This window comes from Cherax quadricarinatus, chromosome 84 (assembly GCF_038502225.1).
Source record: "Cherax quadricarinatus isolate ZL_2023a chromosome 84, ASM3850222v1, whole genome shotgun sequence".
Classification (NCBI taxonomy): Eukaryota; Metazoa; Arthropoda; class Malacostraca; order Decapoda; family Parastacidae; genus Cherax; species Cherax quadricarinatus.
Window position 1 is genome coordinate 9,113,250 of NC_091375.1, and position 11,873 is coordinate 9,125,122.

The 11,873-nt window shown below is 38.9% G+C and overlaps 1 protein-coding gene across 1 annotated transcript in view; it reads left to right on the top strand.

Annotated features, from left to right (window-relative positions):
• The window catches only part of LOC128704262 (lysine-specific demethylase 7B), a 67,931-nt gene extending 63,281 nt beyond the window's left edge, over positions 1-4,650 (top strand). The window contains 2 exon segments of the mRNA XM_070102921.1: positions 4,481-4,592; positions 4,594-4,650. Coding sequence (XP_069959022.1) covers positions 4,481-4,592; positions 4,594-4,650 — 169 coding nt within the window.
• Positions 4,651-11,873: the final 7,223 nt, after the last annotated feature.

Sequence of the window (11,873 nt, forward strand, 5' to 3'; positions counted from 1 at the left end):
CAGTGGTCGGAGTTCGTGCACAATAAATTGTTTTCTGTCAACCCACATTAAGGTTTCTGGTCATCTTCTTTCCACCACTGTTATATTTGGGAGACTGCACTCTCTTACCTGCATATTGGCTACATGCACCTCACTCATGGATGTTATATATCATGGAAAAATGCCCAGCACTGCTCTGTGAGGATTGTCAGGCTGCTTTGTCAGTTCTTCATATAATGGTAGACAAAATGTTAGGTGAAAGAGCACAGACTCAACTAATGTAAGATTTTATTGTGGCAATGTTTCACTCTCCAGGAGCTTTGTCAAAACTCCTGGAGACAGCTGCCACAATCAAAATGTCACATTGAATTACATCTCTAATCCTTTTACCTAACAGTTCTCTATATCTTTATAGACTATACCATCTATCAGCAAGTACCAGAATTCAATTGTTGTATCCAGTGCCCCAACACACTGACTCTGCATGTCCTCCTCATTGAATGTCCCATCTTTGATGCAGACACACTTTCTTGGCCTTTCAAGCAGAGACTGTTTTATTGCACTAACTGTGATTTTACTTTTTTGCAGTCTACCCTACCTCACTAATCCCTACACTTGTGCATTCCTTCCCTTTACTCTCATCACCTTTGCACATTTCTCCTCACACACATCCCAATCTGCAGCATTGTATGACCCTTTTGGGTTTAGCACTTAATTTGATTATCATTTTTATTATTGCTCCCTCGGTTGCCTTCAGTAATTGGAAAATGGTCTCTTTACAGCATTCTTAAGGCTGAAATAACACACTGGTCCATTCATTGGATAGCTGTAAGATGGCAAGATCATCATTGATATTAGAGCTTATGTCAAACCTATGGCACTAATTTATTTAACCTATGCAAGTATTTGGCCACATTAAGTGTATACTGATTTCTGGCAATAAAAGAAGTACGTGTGTGAATTAGTAGTAGGTTGATAGACAGCAACTACCCAGGGAGGTACTACCATCCTGCCAAGTTAGTGTAAAATGGAAGCCTGTAATTGTTTTACATGATGATAGGATTACTGGTGTCTTGTTTTTTTTTTTTTTTCTCTCTCTCTCTCTCTCATAAACATGCAAGATGTCAGGTACCTCTTGCTACTTCCACTTACACTTGGGTCACACTACACATGCATGTACAAGCATATATATATATATACACACCCCTCTGGGTTTTCCTCTATTTTGTTATTAGTTCTTGTTCTTGTTTATTTCCTCTTATTTCCATGGGGAAGTGGAACAGAATTCTTCCTCTGTAAGCCGTGCGTGTCGTAAGAGGCGACCAACATGCCGGGAGCAAGGGGCTAGTAACCCCTTCTCCTGTATATATTACTGAAGTGAAAAAGAGAAACTTAGTTTTTCTTTTTTTGGGCCATCCTGCTTTGGTGGGATAAGGGCAGTTTGTTGAAAAAAGAAAGAAAGAAATTGAGATTTTAAGCATTTCAAGGAGATGCAAATTTAGGTGTCTAAAAATTATCTGAATTTGGAATGTAGCATAAATGCTGAGTGAAATGTGTAATTCACCTAAGAATATGAAAAGTAGAATGACACATGCACTACATATGCTGTACACACTACAGTTGAAGCATCTTATGGTACATTACACAGTTTTAAGTAAGCAAGGGATAATGGTAAAAGTAACTAAGATGAGGATTAATTAAGTATTTGAGGAACAGAAGGCTGAGGAGTAGAACTACAGCATAAATGTTCATGTAGTCTTCACAGGAATAATGAAAAAGCATTTAAATGAGAGACTGCATGCAGTTATGTTTTCAACATGTACTTAAATTCATCAGTATTTATGATGTATGTTGTATTTTTCTTTGAAATATTAGGCTATCTTAGCTATGAATCAAAGGTTATTTTGATAGTACCGTGGACCTCAGCAATGATGGCATTACCTAACATTAAATCCGGCTAGTGATACATTTTAGCGCAAAAATTTTGCCTCGGCCTGCAAGCTAAAAACTCGCAACGATTCGTTTGAGATCGTACCGTGTGGCCTGAGCGCACCTCCACTTGTCCCGTGGGTGCCAGTGCATAAACCAGCCACCGCAGTTGCATCCAAGCATACAATCAGAACATTTCATATTATCACAGCGTTTTTAGTGATTTTACCCTGCAAAATAAGTCACTATGGGCCCCAAGAAAGCTTCTAGTGCCAACCCCCTACAGCAAAAAGGGTGAGAATTAATATGGATATGAAGAAAGAGATAATTGCTAAGTATGAAAGTGGAATGCGTGTCTCCAGCTGGCCAGGTTGTATACTGAAACCTCAACCATTGCTACTATTGGCTTGGCCAAGAAAAGCGGCAATCAGGAAGTTGTTCTTGCCAGAGGTGCAACTTTGTTTTCGAATAAGAGATTGCAAGTGATAGAAGATGTTGAGAGATTACTTATTGGTGTGGATAAACTAAAAACAGATATCGAGGATAGCATCTCCTAAGCGATCATATGTGAAAAGGCTAGGAAGTTGCATGAGGATTTAATTAGAAAAATGCCTGCAACTAGTGGTGATTTGAGTGAATTTAAGGCCAGCAAAGGTTGGTTTGAGAGATTTAAGAATCGTAGTGGCATACATAGTGTGATAAGGCATGGTGAGGCTGCCAGTTCGAAGCACAGGCGGCTGAAAAATATGTGCAGGAATTCAAGGAGTACATAGACAGTGAAGGACTGAAACCTGAACAAGTGTTTAATTGTGTGAAACAGGCCTGTTTTGGAAGAAAATGCCAAGCAGGACCTACATTACTCAGGAGGAAAAGGCACTCCCAGGACATAAGCCTATGAAAGACAGGCTTACTCTCTTGATGTGTGCTAATGCTAGTGGTGATTGCAAAGTGAAACCTTTATTGGTGTATCACTCTGAAACTCCCAGAGTGTTCAGGAGAAACAATGTCCTCAAGGCTAATTTGTGTGTGCTGTGGAGGGCAAACAGTAAGGCATGGGTCACTAGAGACCTTTTCTTTGACTGGTTACACCATGCATTTGCCCCCCCACTGTGAAAAATTACCTAATGGAAAAGAAATTGGACCTTAAGTGCCTCCTGGTATTAGACAATGCTCCTGCTCATCCTTCAGACGTGGCAGAGCGACTTTCTGGGGACATGAGCTTCAAGGTCAGGTTTTTGCCTCCTAATACCACTCCTCTCCTGCAGCCCATGGACCAGCTGGTCATTGCAAACTTCAAAAAAAACTACACAAAAGCTATGTTTGAAAGGTGCTTTGTAGTGACCACAGAAACTCAGTTGACTCTAAGAGAGTTTTGGAGAGATCACTTTAGCATCTTCAATTGTGTAAACATTATAGGTAAGGGTTAGGAGGAAGTGACTAAGAGGACCTTGAACTCTTCTTGGAAGAAACTGTGGCCAGAATGTGTAGACAAAAGGGATTTTGAAGGATTTGAGGCTAACCCTGTGAAGTGTATGCCAGTTGTGGAATCAATTCTGGCATTGGGGAAGTCCTTGGGGTTGGAGGTTAGTGGGGAGGATGTAGAAGAGTTGGTGGAAGAGAACAATTAAGAACTAACCACTGATGAACTGCAAGATCATCTTCAACAGCAAGAGGCTAGACCTGAGGAAACTGCTCCGGAGGAGGGGATAGAGAAATTGAGGAAGTTGCCTACTTCAAAGATTAAGGAAATATGTGCAAAGTGGCTTGAAGTCCAAACCTTTTTTGATGAAAATCACCCTCGCACAACTATTGCAAGCCATACTGGTGACTATTACACTGACAATGTTGTGACCCACTTTAGGAAAGTCATAAAGGAACCGGAGGTACAGGCCTCTGTGGACAGATATGTTGTGCGACAGAGGTCCAGTGACTCTGAAGCTGGTCCTAGTGGCATTAAAAGAAGAAGGGAAGTAACCCCGGAGAAGGACTTGCTACCTCAAGTCCTAATGGAAGGGGATTCCCCTTCTAAACATTAACAACATCCACACACTCCCCTCCTCCCATCCCATCAATCATCACCAGATCTTCAGTAAAGGTAAGTGTCTGTTTGTGTGTATTAAAATTAATATTTCATGTGGTAAAAAATATATTTTCATACTTTGGGGTGTCAGGAACGGATTAATTTGATTTCCATTATTTCTTATGGGGAAAATTAATTCAGCTAACGATAATTTAAACTAACGATGCGCTTTCAGGAGCAGTTAATATCGTTAGCTGAGGGTCCACTGTATAGCATTTTGCCTTAGATGTAGCTCTGTTGGTTCAGTAAGGGACTTAAATGATGTAACTTACTCGCAAACCAGTTAACAAGCTTTATCTGTTGACTATGTAGGATTGGCTGTATGTTGTCTCCAGTGATATCATCAACGTTAGTCATTCTCGTCCACACCACCTGTTTGAACAAATGTAGTCCTTCTCATAATTTCTGTCTTAAAAGCTACTTGAGAGAATGTAATGGATGTTAGTACATGTTACCTTTTGTCCTAAGCAAGTATTTTTTTTTCTTTTGCAGGCCCGAAAATTCAGAGCTAAAAATACATAATGAGTCTGTATATGACTTCCATGAGGATGGTGACAGTGACGAGAATGAATCTTCTGGCCTCATGATAGATGAAACTCCACGCCCGCAAGGGAGTTGCATATCAACCCCAAGACCCTTTGAAGATCAAGCTTAGGTTGTGAGTGTTATGGATTTTAGCAACATATTGGTTAGAAGAACCTGTTTGGGCTGTCAAGTCATAGAGAATAGGTGTTTTCTAAGGCTGTGTGCTCTATAAGAGCTGCTGCCATACTTAGCTCCTCCGACAGTAGGTAATCGCACTGAAAGGCATCTTTGTACCTTGCATATGCATATAACTGCTTATGACATTAAAGCCTTAATTTCTATATCTTTTGGAATGGCTCTAGTTGCAGACATTAGCTTGTGAGCATTGTAGCTAACAAAGGACACTTGCATTTACTCATGCATTTATGCTTGCTTGTTTTGATGGGATCATGCTCCGGCTCTTAGGCTTGGCCTCTTGTGACAAATTCCTGTCAATCCACTCCCATTGATAGCACTGCTGTCAGGGAGCTCAGCACTTTGATAACCACTGCAATGTTCTTATTATTGCTGTCTGTTTGCTTCTCATCATTCTCTCTCAGTCCAACAGGAGTGTTAGTGGTGTCTTTACCTCAGTACAGTTTTCATCTGTAAACTTGTTCTTTACATGCCTCATTTACTTGGGTATCACATTTTATTATGAGGTGTTTCTGTGGTGTAGCTTTCTCTTGTGATGTATGATAAAATCCTCTTAATTTCTACATCTGTGAGGAAGAGAAATTTGTAACAGTTCTGTGGTTTCATCATTTTATAGGCTATATATAAATACATAAATGTTGGTGGTGAAACTATACAAGGAAATTTCACTTACTTTCATACAATTAAGCATAGTTACACTTACATTTTTTTAACACATTGATCTTTCTCACCAAGGCAGGGTGACCCAAAAGAAGCTTTTCTTATTTATACATTTAGTAATTTATACAGAAGACAGGGTTACTTGCCCCTTGCTCTTGGCAATTTAATCTCTTCTTATGATGCGCATGGCTTACGGAGGAAGGATTCTTCTCCACTTCCACATTAACCCTGTGAGGCTCCAGACCCTGATCTGAGAATTGTTTTCCATGTTCCAAGAATTTTCAATAAAAAAAAAAATTCTTTTTGAAATGATAGAGAATCTTTTCTGAATGTAACAAAGCCAAAAGTATGAAATTTGATGAAAAACTTATGGAATTACACTCTTGCAAATTTAGCAGTCTTGACAATACAGTGGACCCCCACTTTCGATCACCTCCCAATCGACCAATTATGTAAGTGTATTTATGTAAGTGCGTTTATTTGCGTGTATGTTTGGGGGTCTGAAATGGACTAATCTAATTCACAATATTCCTTATGGGAACAAATTCAGTCAGTACTGGCACCTGAACATACTTCTCTTCTGGAATGAAAAAATATCGTTAACCTGGGGTCCACTGTATTTGCACATTGGCGATTTCCCCCACTTAAGTTCTATTTTAGCCAATTCCATTGTTCCAGTTGACCAAACTCATAGCTGTTTTACAAATATTCCTTCCACTTTATTGATTAAGTACAAGAAACTGCCCATTTACCTATTTCAGCTACTAAATAAAGTGACCAGAAATTGGTAATTTGTCAATTTCTACACAAAATAAAAACTGTCAGTTTCAAAATAGGGTCCAGAATAAACAGTGTAGATATTCCTGGCACTATAATATTTCCTTTGTTAATTAGTTACATCCCCCAGGCTTTGCCTATGTTACACTTGCTTTCCATTTTAAATTTTTATTCACACAAAAAAAAATAGAAGATTTACCGGTATGCAGACTACCGCATTATTGAAATAACTTTATAAATAGTGTCAGCACATTCATGAACGCATATTAGAGTGACCAGTTGGACATGTATTGGATGAGTGATGCAATTTGTGTCCTCTGAAATATTGGCAAAAAATTGAACATTTCCCCTACTTTGAGTTCAATTTCAAGCTACTTTCAGCCCTGAAACCAATCAAAATCATGTCTATTTCTGTATTATATTTTCATTTCTGCCAAGTAATACCAAGAAACAGAGAATACAACCATAAAACCAAATACACAGCCACAGTTTTTTCCCATCATGCATTGCGTGAGCGTGTTAGATAGGAGTGAATGGAGACGAATGGTACTTGGGACCTGACGATCTATTGGAGTGTGAGCAGGGTAATATTTAGTGAAGGGATTCAGGGAAACCGGTTATTTTCATATAGTCGGACTTGAGTCCTGGAAATGGGAAGTACAATGCACTGTAAAGGAGAGGTTTGGGATACTGGCAGTTTGGAGGGATATATTGTGTATCTTTATACGTATATTCTTCTAAACTGTTGTATTCTGAGCACCTCTGCAAAAACAGTGATAATGTGTGAGTGTGGTGAAAGTGTTGAATGATGATGAAAGTATTTTCTTTTGGGGGATTTTCTTTCTTTTTGGGTCACCCTGCCTCGGTGGGAGGGACGGCCAACTTGTTGAAAATCCCTAGGTACCTTCCCCTCTTTCATACAGTTATTAAACAAAAGTACCAACCACTCCAACACTATATCCCCTGCTTTTAACATTTCTGTCATGATCCCATCAGTTCCAGCTGCTTTACCCCCTTTCATTCTATGTAATGCCTCACGTACCTCCTCCACGAATACATTCTACTCTTCTTCACTCCTAAAAGATGGTATACCTCCCTGGCCAGTGCATGAAATTACCACCTCCCTTTCTTCCTCAACATTTAAAAGTTCCTCAAATTATTCTAGCCATCTACCTAATACCTCCATCTCCCCATCTACTAACTCCCCTACTCTGTTTTTAACAGCAAATCCATACGTTCCCTAGGCTTTCTTAACTTGTTTAACTCACTCCAAAAATTTTTTTCTTATTTTCATTAAAATTTCTTGACAGTGCCTCTCCCACTCTATCATCTGCTCTCCTTTTGCACTCTCTCACAACTCTTCACCTTTCTTTTACTCTCCATATACTCTGCTCTTCTTGTAACACTTCTGCTTTATAAAAACCTCTCATAGGCTAACTTTTTCTCTTTTATCACACCCTTTACTTCATCATTCCACCAGTCACTCCTCTTTCCTCCTGCACCCACCCTCCTATAACCACAAACTTCTGCCCCACATTCTAATACTGCATTTTTAAAACTATTCCAACCCTCTTCAACCCCCACTACTCATCTTTGCACTAGCCCACCTTTCTGCCAATAGTCGCTTATATCTCACCCGAACTTCCTCCTCCCTTAGTTCATACACTTTCACTTCCCTCCTACTTGTTGCCACCTTCCTCTTGTCCCGTCTACCTCTTACTCTAACTGTAGCTACAATTAAATAATGATCCGATATATCAGTTGCCCCTTTATAAACATGTACATCCTGGAGCCTACCCATTAAACTTTTATCCACCAATACATAATCTAACAAACTACTTTCATTCGTGCTACATCATACCTTGTATATTTATTTATCCTCTTTTTCATAAAATATGTATTACTTATTACCAAATCTCTTACTACACATAGCTCAATTAACCCGTAAAGCGTTCCAAGCAGATCTACGTTCACATGTGTAGTGCTACAAAGTAGATCTATGTATTTTTTACATATTTTCAAATATAACAAAAAAAGTAGATTAAGTTTTTTTACACATTTTCAAATGTAAAAAAAACAAAAGATCTACTTTTTTACATTCAAATGTTGAAAAACGTATATATACGTTTGGACCGTTACTAGGGTTAAAGGCTCCCCATTTACATTTACCCCTGGCACTTTTAAATTTACCTACTACTCCCTCCACAACATTTTTACCCTCTTTAGCATTGAGATCCCCAACCACAAGTGCTCTCACACTTGGTTCAAAACTCCCCACGCATTCACTCAACATTTCCCAAAATCTCTCTCTCTCTCTCTCTCTCTACACTTCTCTCTTCTCCAGGTGCATATACACTTATTATAACCCACTTTTCACATCCAACCTTTATTTTACTCTGCATAATCCTTGAATTAATACATTTATAGTCCCTCTTTTCCTGCCATATCTTATCCTTCAACATTATTGCTACTCCTTCTTTAGCTCTAACTCTATTTGAAACCCCTGACCTAATCCCATTTATTCCTCTCCACGAAACTCTCCCACCCCTTTCAGCTTTGTTTCACTTAAAGCCAGGACATCCAGCTTCTTCTCATTCATAACATCCACAATCATCTCTTTCTTATCATTTGCACAACATCCACGCACATTCAGACTTCCCACTTTGACAATTTTCTTCTTATTCTTTTTAGTAATCTTTACAGGAAAAGGGGTTACTAGCCCATTGTTCCCGGCATTTTAGTTGACTTTTACAACAGCGTGGCTTACGGAGGAAAGATTCTTATTCCACTTCCCCATGGATATAAAAGGAAAAGTAATAAGACCAAGAACTATTAAGATAAAATCAAAGAAAACTCAGGCGAGTGTAAATAAAGCGTGTACATGTATGTGTAGTGTGACCTAAGTGTAAGTAGAAGTAGTAAGACATACCTGTAATCTTGCATATTTATGAGACAGACAAAAGACACCAGCAATCCTACCATCATGTAAAACAATTACAGGCTTTTTGTTTTACACTCACTTCAAGCACGGTAGTACCTTCCTGAGGGTGGTTGCTGTCTACCAACCTACTTCCATTAATACATGTAGAGAGAGGGGAACAAAACAGAATGACTTAGAGAGTGTATAAATCTGTAGTGGAGGGAAGAGCGGGGAGTAGAGTCAGCCTAGTAAGGGGTTGGAGGAGGAGGGTAAAGGAGGTTTTTGTGTCACGAGGGCTTGGACTTCCAGCAAGCATGCGTGGCGTATTTGACAGGAGTGAATGGCGACAAGTGGTTTTTAATACTTGACGTGCTGTTGGAGTGTAAGCCAGTAACATTTATGAAGGGATTTGGGAAACCAGCAGGCCAGACTTGAGTTCTGGAGATGGGAAGTACAGTGTCTGCACTCTGAAGGAGGGGTGTTAATGTTGTAGTTTTTAACTGTGGTGTAAAGCACCCCTCCCCCTTTCAAGACACTGATGGAGTGAATGATGATGAAAGTTTTTTCTTTTTCTGGCCACCCAGCCTTGGTGGAATTAGCCGATGTGTTAATAAAAAAAAAAAAAATTGATTATACTCAAATGTTTACAAGTGGACTTATGAGCAGATGGATCTATGAAAGATGAGGTGAACTATATAATAGATGAGGAGCCAGGGGAGGGGAGGTGTATTGAAGTATCTGTAGAAAGATATTTTTATGTTGAGCATAAAAAACAAAATAGGGAATGTACCAGAGGTTAGTGGGACTAACTTCTTTGTGTGGGTGTAAAGCATGGTTTTTGAATGTTGTAACAGGAAGGATCAGTAAGGCAGTGGAAATGTTACGTTTGAGAACAATGTGAATATCAGTCAAAGGGTTAGGAGTGTAGAAATTTAAAGACAGTATCACCTAGGATATAATTCAAATGATTGAGGAGGGTTTGTTGAAGTAGTTTGGGCATTTAGAGAGGAGGGAGAGGGTTAGGATGACAAGGTTTATAAATCTGGGGTTGATGATGAAGGGGTGGGGGATTGTCCCAGGAATGGCTGGAAGGGGGGTAAGGAAAGGAACTTAGATTTTTAGGGACTTGATTATCCACCAGTCTTGCCAGTATACAATCTTGCAAGTCAGATAAACTAACAGTAAACTTTTCACACCAGTTGGCCTACCGTAGTAAATAATATAGTGATACTATAGTGTTCAGTGTGGTGGAGATAGAAAAAATTATAAAAATTTGAAATGAATTGATACAATGGATGATAATGAATGTACTGTTTGAGTGTGAGTGGAAGGTATCATTGATGAAGGATTCAGAGAAACCTGTTAGCCAAACTTGAATCCTGGCAGTGGGAAGGTCATTGCCTGCACCCTGGAGGAGTGAGGATATTGCAGTGAAAGGCCATTTGAATTTTGATGACAGCACACGTCTGGCAAGACAGTGATTGAGTGAATGATAGTGAATGTGTTTCCTTTCTTCGGTGGAAGACAGCTCGAGGTAAAAAAAATAATTGTTGATTACATTATCAACATTTAGAGATTAGAATATATATTTGACATGATCATTTTAACTTTGGCCATCAAAGAAAATTAACAGTAATATTTATTTTTTAGAAGAGATTAAGTGTCATAAGTTATTGTTCATTATTTTCTGTTAATTACTATTTCTTTTCTAGTAACTGGTGCCGATGTAGTGTGTGGGGAGACAGTAGATGTTGCTGAAGAAGTTGAAGTGGCTCCATCACACAACACAGCTCTAGCGGGATTGATGAATCCTCAGGGCCTCTGCATATGCTCCAGACTTCAATGAGGATTCTCCCGACGCATGGATGACTTGGAGTAAGTTTGTCCTGCCTCATTGTCACTTCTCTTTCAAAGGCACCACACACAATTATGTTTCATTATCATAATAATACAGTGATAGAAACAATTGAAGTTACCATAAAAAGGGCACTCCATCGACAGGTAACTTTTTGCAAAATTGAGGAAAACAACTTTTACAATAATTCGTTGTATGACTATCAGATAAACATTTTTGCTGTTCTGTTCCTTTTGGGAAGTCCTTATTTTTGAATAGGTGACTATGCAGTAGGACCCCACTCATACAGTGGGTTGGGTTCCTGACTCCCCACCAAGAAGCGAAAATCGCCAAAAAGTGGAACATAGCCTTTTTTTTTTACTTTCAGGTGCATATAAAAGCCTGATGTGTTACACTATCTCATATGATAGTGTAAACATGTCATTAACACAAAAATATTAAATATACTTACTGTACATAATAACTTTAAAGCATTTGAAACTATGGAAAATTGCCAGAGACATGCAGAGTGCACAAATTTTGTAAAGAAACTGAATCTCCAACAATAAAATGATGCTGGACGTCCTTCCCTAACTCAGCTGTTAAGCATATCAGGCCAAAAAATGTTAAAAAAAAACAGAACAAGTGCTAAACATAATGAACAATGGATATACAGCCTCTCCTCACTTAATGATGGAGTTCTGTTCCTAAGACCAAATCAGTAAACAAATTCCTTGTTAAGTGAAGTGTCCAGAGGAATTAGGTATTTCTTTTTTTCAACAAACTCGCCATATCCCACTGAGGCAGGGTAGCCCAAAAAGAAAAACGAAAGTTTCTCTTTTCTAAATTTAGTAATGTATACAGAAAGGGTTACTAACCCCTTTCTTCCGGCATTTTAGCCACCTCTTACCACATACATGACTTACAGAGAAAGAGTTCTGTTCCACTGTCCCATGGAGATAATTTTTTTTTTC